Below are 18549 nucleotides of genomic sequence, written 5' to 3'. Positions count from 1 at the left end.
GCTTTCCTTGACACAGATGCGGTTGCCTGAAGTCCAATTCAAACCCGAAACCCGTTCGATCACGCTCAGGCCTCCACAGTTATCATCGAAACAGTGCAACACATCAATGGACGATTCCTTCTTAATCTCTCTTCTTGTCTTTCTTGTATCTGGTCATTGCATGCCTGCATCGCGTTCTACTTTTCGCATTCATATACTTGTCTACCTATCTGACGCCATCTCGCTGCAACTCTACTTCTTGGATCGATACTGCGCAAATCGAATTGACTATAGGAGGCAGTCGACATGGCACATAATGGGAACATCACTCCAATGGACCAATATCTCAGTGGTCTGCGACTTTTTGTTCTTCTCGGCAGCTTGACGCTTGTTACGTTCCTAGTCTGCCTTGATACATCCATCATGGGTACTGTATGAACAATCTACGAGGCCGATATTAGAGATCAATACTGAAGGCACCAGGCAATACCACGCATCACATCCGAATTCCACTCTCTCGCTGACGTCGGTTGGTATATTGGTGCTTTTACGCTTGCCAGTGCGACGCTGCAACCGCTTTCTGGGAAGCTCTATGCCCATCTCAGTATCAAGGTAAGCACCAGCTTCTTCCAAGAGAGTAGGATACCTCTGATCGCCTCACAGGTTATGTTTCTCACATTCGTGCTTTTATTCGAGCTTGGATCTCTACTTTGCGCTGTCGCTAGCTCTTCGGCTTTCCTGATCGTAGGAAGAGTGGTTGCAGGCTTAGGAGCTTCGGGCATCGTTAATGGCGCTATGACAATGCTAGCTGCAGCTGTTCCAGCAGAGAAGAGTCCTGGTACGTCTGGATTTCTGTTGGCGTTAGAGAATGATGCTAAATGAGGTTTACAGTATACACCGGTATAGTACTTGGAAGTACGCATATTGTAGCCTGGAAGTGAACATGGTCGAATGCTGACCAGATGATAGCTGCACAAATGGGAATTGTCGCAGGGCCACTTATTGGAGGCGCTCTTACTGAGCATGCTACATGGCGTTGGTGTATGTTGAGTATTTTTTTACATCTTGTTTTGTCCTTGAAGCTGACTGTGGCTTCAACGTAGGCTTTTACATGAACTTGCCGATAGGAGGAGCGGCAGCCGCGCTCATCACTCTTGTCCGCATTCCCGAGCGCATTTTGAAGCCACGTCTTACCGTATCCGTTTTTCGCAAAGTTGTTTCTGATCTCGACCTGTTCGGCTTTGTGCTCTTCGTCCCTCCATCTGTCATGCTACTTCTCGCTCTGCAGCTTGGCAGTAGCGGAGCTCAAGCTTGGGATTCCTCCGTCGTTATCGGGCTATTTTGTGGCGCAGGAGTATGCGCTTTCCTCTTCATACTCTGGGAGAAGAGAGCGGGGGATCAGGCTATGCTTCCAGGAAAGCTGCTTGGGAAACGCGTTGTCTGGACCAGCTGCGTGCACGCCAGCTGCATCATCACTTGTATGATGACAGCAAGTATTTGGATGCCAACCTACTTCCAAGCCGTGAAGGATAACGGACCTACTGATAGTGGCGTACACGTCTTGCCAAGTATCTTGAGTCAGCTTTTGGCTGTTATCGCTACTGGCGCTGCAGGTATGTCTTCGTGCCGACTACTCCGTGGACATGTTGGCTCACACTTATCAGTATCACGTATGGGATACTATCTCCCTTGGGCACTCGCTAGTGGTGTCATCACCACCATAGGAAATGTTCTAGTGTCAACGTTCACGGTATCTACAGGCACCGCGGTATGGATCGGCTATCAAATCGTTCTGGGCGCTGGCCGAGGATGTGGCATGCAGATGGTAACCCATAGTACTGCTCGAGCGGTTGCTCAATCACTGACACTTTCAGGCAATCATTGCAGTACAAAACGCCATACCGCCTTCCCAATACCCCATTGCTCTAGCCAGTCTCGTCTTTTTTCAGAACCTTAGCACATCTGTTGCTGTCGTTATTGCCAACACTATCTTCGCGCAAACACTCACCTCGAAAATCTCACTTTACGTACCGTCAGTATCGCCTCGGATTGTACTTGATACTGGATCTAGTGCCAGTGCCGTGCGGGCACTTGTACCACTTGAAGAATTGGATGGTCTGTTGAGAGCGTATTCGGAAAGTCTTCGCAATGTGTTTTATTTCTTGTCAGCTATAGCATGTATAGCTGTCGTTGCCAGTCTAGGCATGGGTTGGAAGGACATCAGGAAGAAGAGTGCGGAACCGGAGAAAGACATAGCGATGGACGGAGTATGTCAAGACGGCAAGAAGTTGGAAGAGCCTTGAAGTAGTTGAGGGTGTGAATAACACCATGACTTTGATTTATAGATGCACGGAGGTATACTGGTAACGAGGGCCAAACATCCTAGTAGAGCTTTCCTAAGATTGCTCTATCCAACTGTAAATACGTTGCCATATTTCATCGCTATTCTTTTCCATAAACATCATATGCCCATTGCCATGGATACCAACTTTACCAAGTTCGAGATGTGTAGCCTTGGAACAACCTGCCTGTTTGAGGAAGTTCACTGTGCAATAGTCGTACGGCGCATGGTAGCTGGCTTCCGACGTAACAGTGAGAATGGGCAGTGGCGCAATATTGATCAGCTGCCTCGGTGCTGGATTCATTGCTTGCAGCACACAAGGAACGGTCGCGTTGTTACTAGTCAGATTCGCGGGCTGATAAACTTGCTGGACCAGTTCTGCAGGGTCAATTACTGGAGGTGAATAGTTCATCGGTATATCCGTCAAGCCCCACTTTCGCGCTGCTGCAGACCCGAAAACCGCTTCCTGGAAGGGTGGGCCCGTCGGTTCTAGCAAGATAAGTCCCTTCGCTAGACGAGGTCGAGCATCAGCTATGAGCAATGGCAGGATTCCCCCTTGACTGTGGCCAAGTAGCCAAGCAGGAGTGCCGATTAAATCCAAAAGCTGTGCTCCAGCAGACTGTACGGTGCTTTGCTGATAGGTAGCATTGGAAATGAACTGGACGTTCGAGGAGTAGAAAGCGTCAAAAGTAGGATCGCCCATAACGCCTGTTCCTGGCCATTGAGTGTGAAGCGTTGATTGAGGCCACAAGCGATATTGCTGCGGAGCAGTGAAGCGTTGTTGGATAAGCTCGGCAGAGTAAGTCGATGGGGCATCAGCGCCGGCCCTTGGTGCCCACGCGGAGCGGCCACGGAAGGTTTGGTCCACGATGTAGACTGTATGGCCAGCTGCAAGGAAGTGTGAGGTCCATGACACTCCTCCATCCGGCTTGATGAGAAAGTTTGTTCCAGTCTGACCTTGTCCGTGAATCAAAACGACGGGGGGCTTCACATCTTGTTCGGTCGAAACAGGCGATAGTTTTTCGACGTACATCTGGTCCTTGAAGATGTGACCGCCCTTACCATCGTCGGCATAGCCACCGCCGACGTAAAAGTATGTCCGTACCGCTGGGACTTCAGATCCAATAGGCCGGTCATTCTGTGCTGACGCCAAGCAGGCGAGGAGCGTCAGATGTCGCAGAAGCTTCATAGCTGACGGGCCGCGTGGAACCTGTACTAAAGGGTGAAGATGAGACGAGGAGATGGTGTCGAGGTAGACTGCTGCGTTGTCGTGCTATGAGGCCAGCATATCCAGCAGAAAATCGCTGCTGCGTGGCTCTGATTCGTCACACCGCCTTAGATGAGGATCTGCGGAGATGGTTGATCGAACTGAGCTTCATCCTTCTTACAGGGGTTTCACGCGGCTACGATCCTCCCGTATGTGAATTTCTTTTTCTTCGGTTCTTTGCGTGATACCATAAGACGCTAGGACTCCCTTGCCCCCCGTTTACTCAACTATGGTATAGCTGTTTGAGGCGCCCCAAGAGTTCTACTGCTTGAAAGCGGAAGCCGCCGTTGTCGAACACGGCTGTTCTGGGTTCAGACAGATACCGGCATGGGCCGGAAGATTGTTCTTGGTCTTGGCTGCGGGTCCCATAATCCCGAGGTTTGTCCCCACCCGCCTCAAGAATTCGATTATCTAGCCCTAACAGGTAAAGCACTGGGCTGGTAGAACGGAGGTTTGACCCGCACGAGTACGGTACCGCTCCACGAGATGAACTTGCATGAATCTGATTCGACCTATTATCTTAAAAAATGGAGGCTGTCTTATTCAACTCGAGGCTTGCGCCCGATTTCGATCCGCCTCCTCATACGATCCTAAGTCGGGCTTCTTTGTTGCTCCGTCTTCGCTCTGCGGATCTTGGAGGGATGTGCAGGATGTTATGCTGGTCTGGCGATAAGGCTGAAGCATAAGCTCCTCATCGTCTTTTGGCACGTTTAATAATCTTTTGGGTTGCTTGCCGCCGCTGCCTATGGTGCGTATTGTGGATGATGCGCCTGCGCGTGGTGCCGGTCTTTGAGATTTTCGACGTGAGCGTTGTCGCCAGATGTTGAACGCTCCATACAAGACAGGCGCGTTTACCACTATCGCAGCGGCAAGCAGCTCAGTGCTTGCCCATGTCGTCCGGTTTGCTTGTACAGCTGCATGCATTGCGTTGATAGGGAGTCGAATTATGGTGATTGCAATGATGAATACTATGATGAGGGGTTGAAGTCAGCGTATGCCTCTCGTGCCATCGGTACAGTCAGGACCTACTTCCAAGTGTACAAAGAGAATAAAGGCGTATCTTTGTGCGCCATGGTGTTCGCAACGAAGAGAGCATTGGGAGTGGGAGGGCGAGTATCATGAAATCGGTGATCTAGCGACGGGCTCAAGTTAGCCTAACCACACTCAATAGAACATGTGTTTGGAAGCAGCGAGATGGACTCACGATGTTAAGAATACCTAGCACGAACAGTTGAACTTGTGCCTGGACACAGCTTCCAGGAGCTGGAACCACCTGCCAGTACAGATGGAAAGGGTCACACTCAGTGAAGCCAACAATCTGCGCAGCAACCCAAGTTGCAGCAAAGATTATGCCATAGGACCAGGATATGTATCGCTTCCATTGTTCGCTTGGATGGATATGATGAAGGTAGAAGAAAAGAATTGCTGATTTCTGTAACCACAGGCTGTTAACACTGTTAGTCCACGTCGTTATGAACCAGTAATACTCACTAGGTGTTGTAGATTGGACGATTCGTGATAGCAAGCTTACTACCAATTGTGCGGCGATATATTTCGACGGGAGTGAAGTCTGTAGTCGCCCGGAGTTTTTCGGGCATGTTGTTCGTACCCCAAGTAAGGACGACGTGTATTACACCACCGCGCGTAGCAGCGCAGACCATCGCACCCATGGTACAGTAGTCTCCAAAGTCAAATTTCTTGAACAAAATCTTCCGGCAGACAAGGCGCGAGACCATGCAAATCATTGCGAGGGCGGTAAATAGATGATGGATAAATAATGTCTGGTCCATCTCTCGCACGGGCAGAATGCCTTGCCATAGCCTACAGGTGTCGTCCACGATATGTCGAAAATAGCCAAGGACTCGGTTGTGAAGACGAATCTGCATATTTGCGATTGTTTCGTGTACGAATGGGCCAGCAATGACAAACCAGGGAGCCACAGTTTCGGGTATGGCCGAGGGACGCCGGATGCGCTCGCTGCCCAGGTGTTGACGCACTGACGCGACTGCCCTTACCCTTGCCCCTGCTTTGATGGCGCGTCGACCAACCGATCTTCCGCTAATCGGGTGCTCGCGGGCAAGGTGTGGTTCTTTGCAAGATATCGCAGTTATGTGAACGGTGGGTGGGTACCTATTGTTCTAGTCTGTGTGCAAAGGAGAGGAAAATCCTAATCCCAACGGCCGCTTGGGCTGCTATTTTGCAAGAATGTGAGAACAAAGAGAGGGAATGCTAGATGTACTCGCCGGCTTTGCTTGCTCACCGTCGTTCTCACCCACTTCTGACTATCATTCCGAAATCTTACAGACAGCCTTGTCTTCTTTCCTAGTGCTGAGCTCGATTAGCCTTGATACGAGCCGATCGACGATGCAAAAGCTTTTTTGCGTTCATGATATGCGCTCGTGCATACATCAGAATCCTGTAGGCGCAGCAACGTTTGCCGTGGTAGCCTGTGGGTACTCAGAGATCAGCCATAACTAACCAGCATCGCCATTTCATTGTAAGCAATACCGATTCCAGGAGTAAGGGCAGTCAATGTTAAGGACATAATGCTCAGTCTCTCAAGGACTTGCTATTCAGAGTCTCCGCGATTCCTGTGCATGCGGTTGTACTTCTACTTGCATGATAGCAAACCGTCCATCTTTACCCGTCTCCGGGTCGAATCCGTTGTAAACCGCTTGTTGTTCCTCACTCGCCCTTGCCAATCCTTCCACGCTTCCTACGCTCTTCAATGACGTATTCCTAACTAATTCGAAATTATCTCGACTGTCGTCGGCGAGGCGTTGGTGGTGTGTAACGCGGACTTCGTTTGTGACAAAGATGTGATTCCAGTTTGCGATGACGGTAGGCCAGAAGATGGGCATGCTTGCGCACATTATAGCGAAATCGATTTCGAGGCAGGAGATGATCAGGACTTCGGGGTACCACCAGGTAAAATCGAAGCTTTGGGTTTTGCTTTGACTATGCTTGAAGGTGCTCCAGAGACGGAGGATAGCCATGAGTACGACGCTGAATATGTCAGCGATAATTATGAAATTCAACAAACTTGGCTTACATGGAACCAAGAGCGAATAACCCAGTCATGGCGAGAACCTGTTTTCGTCTCAGGTTTGGCCTGAAGTATTCCGTGAGCGGAACAAGAAAGATTGCAATATCAAACAACATGTTCGTCGCAGCAAAAGAAAGTACCGAGTATTTCGCCTCGTTGACGGTGCGATACCCGAAGCCGTAGCATTTGGCACCGTTGCTCCTGTCCCAAAACCCGGAGACAGGAAAGCATGGTACCCACGCCATGAAGGAGAATGTCAAGCCCCATATTACAACCAGCGCAAGCAGTACGATAGAGACTGTACGACGAGTGCCTTCACGAAACAGCCTTAGATACTGCAACAGTAGCGAGATCTTGATGAAAGCGGTGGTTGTGTGATATGCGGCATTGGTGATGTAAAGCCAAATCATGGTTGGCTGTAGTACACTGAAGGAGTATATAAGATGGTGGCCCAGGCCATACTTGGTACCTACGAGACGAGTTAGATAAGCCCACAGTCAAGGCGGAGATGCTTACCGTAGAGAAAGGTTACAAGTGATACTAAGTTGAATGCAGCCGCCAGGACTACGAAGAGATCATCAAGGCCAGGTTCGCGAACAATCCGCAGACGTGTGTGCAAACGAAAGGCAACGAAAATCCAGCAAAGTACCTGTACTTGTGAGCTCCCGGGATATCCTACTCTCGAGCTGAACATACATGGAATGGTATTGTGACGCCGAACATTGTGCCTTTCTGGTTCGCCAGTGGCACAGGCTCATTTGGGTCTGGAGGAGTTTTGATCATCTCACCGATGACGGCGGTAAATTCGTCAGCCATTGTGACCAAATGCGTATGCTACGCTTCGTTCGAAAATCGGAGCGCCACTATCAAATTCTTCGGGCGTATGGAGACATAAAGAGTTGAAGTCGCGGTATGAAGGACTGCGACCTGCGCATCAAGGCATGTACCTGAGGGACTCTGAACCCTATATTCCCAAGTGCCGGGAACGACATTGCGCAAGCTGATCTTTCAACAGGCTTTGCTGGTTATCCGGGCTGAATCGCATGCCGTTTGGGGATGATGGCGGCCCCTTCTTTGCCGAAATCTAGGCTTTCTGGAAATTCGAAGAGAATGCAATCGCCTCAGTGGACTGGAGATCGGGGATCTTTTTCGAATGCGGCTGCGAAGCCGTTCAGACGGGAGCGTTTCTCACGATCGAAGACCAGGGTGGCATGTCATCAGAACTAGACCACGGCGATGGTGCGACACGCGAGTCACCGTTATTCGTGAACAGCAGGAGCTGAAAACTCCACAGATGGCAGCATTACTTCTTGCAGAGTTCTTTTCAGGTTTGTTATTGCCGAAAAGAAACCCTCCAAAGGTCGACGCATAGAAAGGGTGTGGTTGTGGGCGACGACATGCTCCCCAAGTCTAGAGCTCCTAATAAGTACTGCCGAGGTGTTTGGCCCTGGCGCATCGCCAACTCTTTCGTATTTCATCCTAGTGCATGACACATCCTGCATCCTTGGACGCAGATCCAGATCGCCTGGAGCGGTGTCCACATTGGCAGATTCGAGACAACATCAACCGTAAGGAAACAAGCAGCCGTGGACGGGACGAAGGATATGCCCGTCAGGTGTTGAACCCTTGAGCCTTCTCCAGGGTTGTACAAGACCAGCACCTCCTTGGGCGAAATTTCTGGCGTGCGCAAGACTGTAGCCGCTATGAACCTATCAGAGGGCGCAAACTTACAGCTATCGGCTGACTTTCTTTTGTAGGACATTGGGATGTGCAATGATGAGGGGGAGAGATTCAGAGAAAGTTCAGGCGAACTGGTGAAACTACGATCACATGCGACCGTGCTTAGCTCGCGACAAGGTCCCTACGTCACCACAAGCGAGGCAAAGAAAAACGTGGTCGAGAAGGTTTTATTCCAACATCAACTCTTGCCCACAGCAGTGGAGTTGTTAGGCGTTCAACAAGTGTAATCATTTGCGACAGTGTGAGGCGTGTGAAACAATTCAGATTGCGGGACACGACGCGCCGCCGACATGGCTAAAATCGAAAAGTCTATCAACTTGGTACTCCCATGCCTTTTACCCGCCCAACGCCCGTAGATGCACTAAGAGACAACGCCAGAACCGATGCGACATAGATATCATGAGTCTCAAACCTAGTCCTCCATCTTCATCTCCTCGAAATCATCCAGCAGCTGCTCCATAGGGATCTGCAGGCCTTCATCTTCATCATCGCCAAGGCTACTCTCGGTCTCCATAGCATCCGCATCGCGCTGCTTCTGCTCCTGTTGCGCCTTGTATAGTGCCATGGTCGCGCGCAGGTCCTGGTCCTCTTCAACATCCTGCAAGAACATCTCAAAGTCGCGCTCCATCTTTTCTTGATCTTGCTTGCGAGGCAACATCTCGCCTTCCTCCCTGTTCATACGCTTGACGCGCCAATTGCGCTTGTTCTTGTTCTTCTTGGAGCGCTGGTAGTACTTCTTGACAAGCATGACGTCAGGAATGGCGGATGAGTACTTGTTGTTGGATTCGAGGACGTCGAAAAGCTCGTTGTTGAAGTTTGTGTTGGCAAGCAAGTAACCCATTACCGAGTCGCCCACGTGTAGGATTCCACCGAGATGTGTGCGGCAGTAGTATGTTGTGTCGTTGACGCCCATGTCAGAGGCGCGGGCTACGGTGGCCTCGGCGAGGAAATGGCGGCCGACCTGCTTACCTAGGGGCTCGATGTCGAGAACAATGAACTCGGTCAGTTCCTGTACATCGGCGAGGGGTCGGAAAGGCGTCCGCCAGTAGATGTCGGTGGCGACATCGGCTGTCTGGAGCGTCGAAGGGTCAAGTAGTTGTACTGAGGTACCGATGCGCGTGCAGAGTGTGAGGGGTGAGACGTTGCCGAGCTTCTTTGCGAGCGGGATAGGAAGGACGACAAGATCGTCTTTGCAGATGGGCACAATCTCGCACGAGAAGGAGAACTTGTAGTTCTTTGTCGAGGTGTGGATATCGTGCGAGATGAGCTCTTCGGATCGCTTGATGTTGACGGGGATGACGGCCTTGAGGAAGTCGCAGAAGGCCACGGCGTGATTCCTCTGGGCGAAGAAGAAGTCGATACCGTCGTGGACTTCCTTGATGTTGATTGTGTCCTTGTGGGCGCCATGCTTCAAAATCAGCTGTTCGAGGTACAGGAAGGTCCTCTTGTGCGGCACCTTCTGTCGGACTTGTACCGACGCTCTCCATGTGTTGTGGGTGTAGCTCTTGGCGCAGTCTGGACATTGGTTGTAGTTTTGTGTGAACTCGACCTCGAAGCTCTGCTGCATGATGGCGCCCTCATTGATCTCCGACTGCACTGTGATCTTGACCTTTATCCTCCTGCTGTGCGGCTCGGTCCAGATGAAGCTGGCGTCGATGATTCTCAGCTTGTTGAGTCCGCGCAGTTTTCGCAGGCAGAGAGCGAGCAGTTCGCGCGATTCGGGGTGGGCGACGACCCAGGTCGTGGGAGGGGAGAGCCATCGGTCACAGTCGCGGCACATGAGCAGAATGGCTTCGCGCGGGATGCCGCCGGTAACGTCCGTCTTCAGTTTTATGCAGTCGTAGCAGAAGGCACCAGAGAGGGTGCCGTCAACAGGCGCGCCGCAGTCTGCGCAGAGAATGGTTGCGGCGTTCTTGGGCTCGGGCGCAAAAGAGCGCTGGCCGTCCATGGTGACGCCCTCCATGTGTGCGGTATCGTTTCGACGTAGGCGGGTTCGGTGATTCGAGTTCCTTTAGACACCAGAAGGGCAGGCAAAGGGTATATTGAGGGGAAAAACTAGTGCGCGAATGAGTCGTCGATTGGAAATTCCGCCAGTGTGAGGGGCAAAAAGTCTTATCTTATCGGCCGTCACGTGGAAGCCCGTCAGACGCCAGCAGGGGTCTTGGACAGTCGGTACAGCAAAACGCCATCCGACCTTTGGTGCCCGCTTTGTTGCCCACCATGTCTTTCCCAACCATCGCTTCCTCGAGGTTTGTCTGCAACGCCTGTCGCAGCGCACGCACCTTGCCTCGGACATTCTCACGATGCGCCTTCACCACGAGTGCAATCCCAAGATTAGACAGGAACGATGCTGTGTCGCAGCAAGACACAACAGACGTTCTGGACGAGTCCAAAGAGGCTGCACCAGTGCCCCCTCAACAAGACAACGCCATCCCATGGTACCTGAGACAACAGTCGTCGGTCCAGTCGCCCACGCTGAACCCCGCTGAAGTCCCACATCTCCCGCCAAATCCGCCACCACTCCTGCAAACACTACTCGAATACGTTTCCATCACGGCCGGTCTGGACGATTTACAGTTGCTCGACCTCCGAAATCTCGACCCCCCGCCTGCGCTCGGCCCCAAGCTGATTATGATCATCGCAACAGCGCGCTCTGAAAAACATCTGCACGTAGCAGCCGATCGCTTTTGCAGATGGCTCCGACGTGAACACGGCTTGAAGGCGAATGCAGCTGGCCTGTTGGGTCGCAATGAGCTAAAGATCAAACTGAGGCGAAAGGCGAAGCGCATGAGAATGTTGGCAAATGTTGGTGGCGCTGCACCCGAGGGGAACATCGATGACGGCATACGGACCGGCTGGATCTGCTGTACACTTGGGAAGCTGGAAGCACATGCCGACGACACGCACATGCCAGGAGCGGACGTGGAGCAGTTTGTGGGATTCAGGGACATCAAGCCTGGCGTCAACGTTGTCGTGCAGATGTTTACAGAGGAGAAGAGAGCCGAGACAGACCTCGAGACGTTGTGGGGTGGGGTACTGAGAACGCACCAAAGGAAGGATAAGAGCGCTGATGAAGCGTTGAAGGAGTTGGAACAAGACATTGAAGATCTGGAAGAGGATGCCCAAGACCCTGAATATCAAACACAAGAGTCAGCTCAAGCGGTCAACAAGTCACCCACCGAGCCCAGCAAATCTACCAGCCGTCCAGCACCCGCGCAGCAGACGTACCGCCCTCGTCCTACTCCGAGCGATCTTTTCCCACCAGCTCCGACGTCCGACGGCAGGAGACAGATGCGCCGTTTACATACAGTTGGCTTTAGATGATTTATCGAGACGTAGTCTATGCGCTAAGCACTTACGCCGTCTCACCGAGCGAACCAACGCTACGATTGACGACTTGTATAATATGTAAATTAGTTATGAGCAGCGGGGTCGGACGTCACAAACAAGGAGACTTCGATAACAAAGTAAAAACTATCATCTGTGCACCAGCGGTAGGAATTAGCCACTAAGCAGATTTGTAAAGATGAACGCAGCAGGCAGTGAGTACGACAAAATGGAAGGCTAAAAATTGCAGACACTACATGCTACAGATGAGACACAATCGTTTCCCCTCACATCAACACAGCCATACCCTGAGCGTTCTTTCCTGCCATTCCACTCAGGTCGAAATGTTGCACCTGCTTCATGGATCCTTGGCCTCCAGACACATCCAGCACCGTTATCGCCGCAGCCGTCGTCCCATTACCTGGGCTTAATGCGTAAACAAAGTCTCCTGCCGCACGCAGATCAATGAGACCAGGGTCGCCATTTGCAGATAGATCAAGTTGCTTGATAATGCTTGCGTCGTCTAGACTCATCTCCACAACACGGTTCACTCCGACATCTGTTACGAAAGCGCTGTTTGTTGCGTCGGAGATGGTAGCCCAGCAGGTTGCTGCTTGGCCATCAATAGCTTGTTTCCCTTTGACTGTTGCTTGGCCTTTGGAGTCAATCGACAATACGGTAGCACCGAATGAAGCGTCAGTGACAAAGAGGGTAGACGGGTCTTTGGACAAGGTAGCTGAGCCGAAAAGCACCGCAGTTCCTTTGGGCGAGCTACGAACATCTTTCTCGGAGAGAGTGGCTGCTCCGTTTGAGGCTTGCACCGAGTAGGTGGAGAGGAAGCCCGTATTGTTCACTGTCGGGTCGCCCTTGACGGTCGTGAAGAGAGCAGATTCGTCGGACGAGAAGAAAGTCTGTGAGACTGTGTTCAGTGGTCCTACAGGCGGTGTGCTTTGTCCGAGATCGAAGGATCGAAGCTCATCCATTTGCCCGAGTCCTTGCCGGGAGAAGGAAGCGCATGAGATTCCCGCTTTGGCACCTGTCGTGCCGACGCAGGCGAGCTTGTTCTTCGCAGATGCAGCGACAGTATTTGGGAATTCGCCGGGTATGGCCAAAGGCTTACCGACGCACGAGAGCGATGTGGCATCTCTTGACGATATGGTCATCATGGTAAGGGTATTAGAGCCAGCATTCACAGCGAATAGGTTCTGAATTTCGTTAGCTAAATATTCTTCGCATTCACTCATGGGAATGGGAAAACTTACGTTTCCAGCGATAGTCAGAGCAGACTGGCCAACGAGCGCATCAGGCGTTGCAGGTTTTCCCTCTGCATCAACAGCAACAGATCCAGCACCACCTGTCTTCATCACTTTGCCTTTGGAGAGCATGCCATCGGCTCCGATGGGCAGTGCAACAACGGCATTTTCGGCATCGTTCGTCAACATATAGATGGCCTTTCCTACAGCAGGTTTGCCAGCATTCGGTTGTTGCATACAGCTCATGCCACCATGTTGTTGTGCCTGGTCCGTACCTGCACGATGCTGCTGATGCGGTGCTGCTGCTGCAATCGACGGAAGGAGAGCAAGGAGGATTGTTTTTGCGAACATGGTTGTAGTACCCGATGTGTTGTGGTAGTAAAAGAGAGACCAAAAGTGAAGTGGAAGCGAAAGTTTTGAAAGTAACGTGAAGGAAGTGAGAAAGTCCAGCTAATCTGTTGGAGACAACTCTATCGATGGTGCGCTCTTCTCTTATAGACACTGCCTCAGTACTGATGCCTTGCACTGTCACGTACCAAGATGTACTGATTATTCGATCAAGATTTCCTAATCTGGAATGGCTTGCACTCATGCAGGATGACAAGGTCACCAAGCATACCCGCGGCGTCCCCAGGCTGAAAACCGCAAGGATTCTTCGCAAGGCGCGTGATACTGACCTTGCAGTCTTTCCTGTGCGGATCAAGTCCAAGGATGTAGATCGGCTATGCGGGAGACACGAAACGATGCTTGTGTCAAGCGAGCGCTTGGTAGATCCATTGCCTGAACAAGGAATCTGGATCATGAAGCAATTACCAGAAAAGGTTAGCCTGGAGTTCCCGGTAGCAGACAGCCCCTAGGTCGCACAATTTAACATTGCCTCAGCTGCGCCTGTCAGACATGCCAGCCGGGCCGTTATCATTGGCGCGACGCTGGGAATGAATACAGGATTGCGGGAAAACTAGACTGGACACCTGTTTGGCATGCATCGCTCATCGTCTTGACCACTGTTCCCATTGCACAATATCAGTACTCGGGCTTGTATAGGTTGACAGCACAAGCGTAGCAATCCATTCCTAATCTTCTTAGTGGGCAACTGACTAATTACCTGCACACCCCGGTACGATAGAGGCTTTGTGCGTGATGAAGTTTACTTTCAAGCCTTTCAAAGGTGATAAGAGTTCCCTGGACGGTATGTTATATTTGACCCATGGTGTCCTAGGTATGAATCGCTAATAGTGATTTCATCTACTCAGATCATGTCGATTCGCGCAATCCGGGACAGAGGCGCAGAGAACAGGTTCGTCGAGCGCAAAAGTCCGTTCAGTCTTCATGTCTCGAGAACAATTTCTTGGACTAAAATTTGTTGAACAGAACCCATCGGGAGCGAAAAGAAGCATACACTGCTTCTCTCGAAAGCGAAGTAGTTCAGCTGCGGGCGAATGAAGCCAGGCTCTCGCAGGAGGCGAAGACTTTATACTCTGAAGTTACTTTTCTGAAGATATTGCTGACGGAGAACGGAATTGCAATACCTGAAAGACCAGAAGTCACCCATGGCGGGGCAAGAGGAGGCAATGTAGAGAAAGAAAAGACGATAGCGCTGACAATCGGCCAAGAGAACAAGAGGAAGAACCGAAGGAAACAGATATACGTACAGCAGATGCCGAGAGAGCCTCCAAGTAAGTGTATTGCAGTCAAGTTGCAAGTGCATTTGGTGATGATGTTCTCACTGATGGAACTCGCGCAGCCAGCCCACCGCAACTCATTACTCCGCCATTATCTGGCTCTACGGGATCAGGGTACACCTCTAGTACTTTTCCTGACAGTTCCACGATATGTATGGGTAGCCTCGACCCAGAAATTGTTGGAATGGACTTTGTCTTGACGTATGCGCCCTGCTTGCCTCTCTCTAAGCTAGCATCGCTAAAAGTTCATACGTAGTCTCGAATCTCCCTGTTTACCACATATTGACGTCGCCTCGCCCCATAGTAGCAGCTCAGATACGGATCCTCCCACTTCGACCGGCCACGCCCTCACTGTCTCAGCATGCCTCTTCCATCATCATCCTTCGCCACCCGGCCAACGTCAATTGTCTCCTGCGACTTGGGAAGTTCCTCATGCCAGTATAGATCAGCTGTTGGCACTGTCTGGCTCTGTCCCTTTGCAAGACGGTGAAGTCACGCCCGTACAAGCATGGGACTATGTCCGGCGACAAGAACAATTTACTGGACTTGAAGCGGGAAGGTGGGAGAGCCTGAAGCTGAGCTTGACAAGTTTAGTACAATGTCATGGTTTTGGAGGCGTGATCGAAAGGAGCGCTTTTGAGAATGCGGTGTTTGAGGCTTTTATTGTGGGTAGGGTGTTTTGAGGGGACGAGAGTTATCTGACATATCCTAAGGCTGTACTGACAGCCGCTCTGTACTGGAAGAAGTCGTAGAAGATTGCGTACTTCATTTTGTTCAGATTCTTTTGATTCAATGAAAGAATGATGGTGCGACAAGAGCAGATTGCATGTGAGGATTACAGCTAGTTTGCCATGATGCGAATTTATTCCCGAAAGAATTTGTCACCTCCACCATGCCATAGCAACGGAGATGCACGACACGTCTCTTTCGCGTTCTTATTGCAGACTATACAGCAACAGCCGACTGCCGTCTTGGTAAGAGTATGGTGATGGAGAGGTTCCAAAGTTTCTTCGCGCAGGGTCTCAAAGAACCTCGGTATTGGACATCAGTTTATGCATTGCCCTAACAAGCGAGATACGGGGGTACACGCGGCCTGAAGGGGTAGGTGACGGGCGGTTGGTGGCGTTTCCGGACCTGCGTTGCAGGCATCGCGGCCCCAAATCGCGCAACCATGGAATTAAGGTGCTCGAAGACAACAAGTCGAAACCCTGTCCTATTTCCGTGAACCAAGACGCGTTGCCAACCAAAATTGACAAAAACTGGGGGTGACAAACACACTAGACGCTCCCGAAAAGCTTAGCAGTCGATTAATCGATAGATCGCCCAATGGCCAGCCCCACACCAAACAACGACGGCAGCGTCATCAGCGCCTACGTTGCCACCTCGGGCCGGGCAAGTGTCAGCATAGCCACCTTGTTCGCGCGGTGATTGAAATAGTATAGTACCTGCAGCCAGCCCGTAAAACCCTAAGACACGCGTCCCTGGTTGTCCAAGGCCTGGGAAGAATAACTACCCGGCTGCCCCGGAAACACTGCGTTCCTTTGTTTCTTGTGTTCTGCCTGCACTACACAGCCAAGCTTTTGCCCAAGGTCTACCAAGCTGCGCTGGGGGAAGCTTCGACTACTCTTGACATTCGTTACCTACATTCGTTATCGACAGCCAACATGGTAATGTGGAAGCGTCTTGTTCCCACCGCCGTGGCGGCGCTGGCTGCCAGCGGGGTGAGCGCAGCGAGCTACGACGACATTCCAGACATCGAGGTCTATGGACAACATTTCTTCTACACAAACAATGGCTCGCAATTGTATGTATACCTGCTCTAGCATTGTCAAGATGGCCATGCTAACCATATCGCAGTTATCTCAAGGGTGTCGCATACCAGCAGAACTACTCTCCCAATGGCTCAACAAGCGCCAATACCAAGTACACTGACCCGCTTGCCGATGGCGACGCCTGCCGACGAGATATTCCCTACCTCAAGCAAATCTACACAAACATCATCCGCGTGTACGCTATCGACCCGACTCAAAACCATGACGACTGTATGGAGCAACTGGCCAGCGCAGACATCTATGTCATCTCCGACTTGGGCGAGCCCGGTACATCCATCGAGTCAAACAACCCAGAGTGGGATGTCACGCTTTACCAGCGATACACAGGCGTCATCGATGCGCTGAGCAAGTACCGAAACGTCATTGGTTTCTTTGCTGGCAATGAGAATGTTAGCAGCGACAACCAGACCGCCGCTGCCGCATTCGTCAAGGCTGCTGTCCGTGACACAAAGACATATATCAAGAACCAGAACTACCGCAGCACTTTGGGAGTGGGCTATGCAACTGCCGATGTACCGTCTCGCGACGAGCTTGCGCACTACTTCGCATGCCAGCCCGGCAACGCGGGTAACACAACCTCGATCGATTTCTGGGGTTACAACGTTTATTCTTGGTGCGGTGACAGCAACTACGCAAGCTCTTCCTACGGCGAGCGCGTCCAATTCTTCTCCGATTATCCGGTGCCCGTTTTCTTTGCTGAATACGGTTGTATCGAGGGTCTTAGCAGCCCCACAAGCCGTCCATTTACTGAGGTCGAAGTTTTGTACGGCAACATGACCGACGTCTTCTCTGGTGGTATCGTCTACGAGTGGTTCATGGGCGAAAATGACTACGGACTCGTTTCATTGGCTGATAACGGCGCAAGTGTGTCTCCATACCCCGACTTCACGTCTCTACAAAGCCAGCTTGCTTCCGTTACTCCGACCACCACGCAGCGCTCCGAGTACACACCTACCAACTCAGCACCCGCTTGCCCTTCAGTTGGTGGAACTTGGCTCGCGCAAGCTTCTCCGTTGCCTCCCAACGTGAACCCTCAGCTATGCGCGTGTATGGTAGACAGTCTACAGTGTGTCTACACGTCCGATGACGACGACGCTTACGCCGACGACTTCAACTACATCTGCGGCGAGAACGAGGATTACTGCAGCGGAATTGCGCGCAACTCTACAACTGGCGACTATGGTGCCTACTCTGGCTGTGATCCCAAGGACCAGCTCGCTTTCGTTGCAAACCAGTACTACATTGGTCAGAAGAAGCGCGCAGATGCCTGCAGTTTCTCGGGTAGGGCAAGCACACAGAGCGCATCGACTGCGAGCGGTTGTGCCTCGTTGCTGAGTGCTGCGGGCAAGAACGGTGACGGCACCGTACCCACTGCTACAGGCAAGGGCACAGCAGCTGTGAACGGCGGCAGTGGTAGTGGTGGAGCAGCAAGCTCCAGTAAGTCCGAGGCTGCTGCTCCTAGCGTTAATGCCCCTGGCTTCTTTGCCCATGGTGATTTGATCATGGGTGCATACGCTGTTCTGGCAGCGGGAAGTTTGCTGGGCATGCTTGTACTATAGGTCAGCTGGAGAGAGGAGTGGTGTGGTGATGAAACATGCTTGGATGCTATGCAGTGAGCCTGTATGTTGAGGAGCAAGTGTTTGGGGGCTTTTTTTTTTGGCGTTTCTAATCATTGTTACAAGTCACCAATACAGTTCAACTTTCTCTCAAGCTTAACTAGCTGTACGTACCACACGTGAAGACCAGACTCGGTGACTCCCATAGCCGACAAACATTCTCAGTCTTGTCAGCATTGCTGATCTCCCATTGCTTTGACACGCACCACCTCTTCAACATCAACAAGCATCACAATCATCAGGAACAACGCATTGCACCAACTTCAGATATATTCTATCATCTACAAGCTGGCCTTTTCTTCTTATTTCTTTCTTTCTTTCTTCGCCCCCCGCTGCAGTAGCGAAAGACATTGCTGTTGTTGCTTTCAAGACAACGTCTCGTGCCCCATAGCCTCACTGTACATTAGAGTGACCGAGATACCGTACGTATGTAAAGCCTATCCTCTCATGAGGGGATATCGCTGTA

General features: G+C 51.4%; 9 protein-coding genes across 9 annotated transcripts; 4 read left to right on the top strand and 5 right to left on the bottom strand.

Moving 5' to 3' along the window:
* Window positions 1-285: 285 nt before the first annotated feature.
* Window positions 286-2282, top strand: GT037_002280 (efflux pump protein; the record flags this gene model as incomplete). Its single annotated transcript, XM_038927327.1, has 8 exons — window positions 286-411; window positions 463-591; window positions 643-817; window positions 871-894; window positions 949-1020; window positions 1083-1592; window positions 1644-1804; window positions 1854-2282. The coding sequence occupies 8 exons, from the start codon at window positions 286-288 to the stop codon at window positions 2280-2282; spliced, it is 1626 nt and encodes a 541-aa protein (XP_038790619.1).
* A 93-nt stretch (window positions 2283-2375) lies between these two features.
* GT037_002279 (uncharacterized protein) lies at window positions 2376-3509 on the bottom strand (the record flags this gene model as incomplete). Its single annotated transcript, XM_038927326.1, has 1 exon — window positions 2376-3509. The coding sequence occupies one exon, from the start codon at window positions 3507-3509 to the stop codon at window positions 2376-2378; it is 1134 nt and encodes a 377-aa protein (XP_038790618.1).
* A 621-nt stretch (window positions 3510-4130) lies between these two features.
* On the bottom strand, window positions 4131-5185 carry GT037_002278 (uncharacterized protein; the record flags this gene model as incomplete). Its single annotated transcript, XM_038927325.1, has 4 exons — window positions 4131-4555; window positions 4617-4719; window positions 4792-5032; window positions 5079-5185. The coding sequence occupies 4 exons, from the start codon at window positions 5183-5185 to the stop codon at window positions 4131-4133; spliced, it is 876 nt and encodes a 291-aa protein (XP_038790617.1).
* A 975-nt stretch (window positions 5186-6160) lies between these two features.
* On the bottom strand, window positions 6161-7449 carry GT037_002277 (uncharacterized protein; the record flags this gene model as incomplete). The annotated part of the gene is made up of 4 exons (XM_038927324.1): window positions 6161-6593; window positions 6640-7102; window positions 7150-7282; window positions 7330-7449. The coding sequence occupies 4 exons, from the start codon at window positions 7447-7449 to the stop codon at window positions 6161-6163; spliced, it is 1149 nt and encodes a 382-aa protein (XP_038790616.1).
* A 1336-nt stretch (window positions 7450-8785) lies between these two features.
* GT037_002276 (60s ribosomal export protein nmd3) lies at window positions 8786-10336 on the bottom strand (the record flags this gene model as incomplete). The annotated part of the gene is made up of 1 exon (XM_038927323.1): window positions 8786-10336. One exon carries the CDS (start codon window positions 10334-10336, stop codon window positions 8786-8788), a length of 1551 nt encoding a protein of 516 aa, XP_038790615.1.
* Window positions 10337-10593: 257 nt separating this feature from the next.
* Window positions 10594-11697, top strand: GT037_002275 (uncharacterized protein; the record flags this gene model as incomplete). Its single annotated transcript, XM_038927322.1, has 1 exon — window positions 10594-11697. The coding sequence occupies one exon, from the start codon at window positions 10594-10596 to the stop codon at window positions 11695-11697; it is 1104 nt and encodes a 367-aa protein (XP_038790614.1).
* A 290-nt stretch (window positions 11698-11987) lies between these two features.
* Window positions 11988-13304, bottom strand: GT037_002274 (uncharacterized protein; the record flags this gene model as incomplete). Its single annotated transcript, XM_038927321.1, has 2 exons — window positions 11988-12905; window positions 12963-13304. The coding sequence occupies 2 exons, from the start codon at window positions 13302-13304 to the stop codon at window positions 11988-11990; spliced, it is 1260 nt and encodes a 419-aa protein (XP_038790613.1).
* Window positions 13305-14209: 905 nt separating this feature from the next.
* Window positions 14210-15387, top strand: GT037_002273 (uncharacterized protein; the record flags this gene model as incomplete). The annotated part of the gene is made up of 5 exons (XM_038927320.1): window positions 14210-14250; window positions 14325-14629; window positions 14698-14836; window positions 14892-15300; window positions 15349-15387. 5 exons carry the CDS (start codon window positions 14210-14212, stop codon window positions 15385-15387), a joined length of 933 nt encoding a protein of 310 aa, XP_038790612.1.
* Window positions 15388-16299: 912 nt separating this feature from the next.
* GT037_002272 (carbohydrate-binding module family 43 protein) lies at window positions 16300-18026 on the top strand (the record flags this gene model as incomplete). Its single annotated transcript, XM_038927319.1, has 2 exons — window positions 16300-16439; window positions 16493-18026. 2 exons carry the CDS (start codon window positions 16300-16302, stop codon window positions 18024-18026), a joined length of 1674 nt encoding a protein of 557 aa, XP_038790611.1.
* Window positions 18027-18549: the final 523 nt, after the last annotated feature.

The sequence above is a fragment of the Alternaria burnsii genome (genome assembly GCF_013036055.1).
Source record: "Alternaria burnsii strain CBS107.38 chromosome Unknown 750, whole genome shotgun sequence".
Lineage (NCBI taxonomy): Eukaryota > Fungi > Ascomycota > Dothideomycetes > Pleosporales > Pleosporaceae > Alternaria > Alternaria burnsii.
Note: the sequence above shows the minus strand (reverse complement) of the source record. Positions and strands in the feature narration are given on the sequence as shown.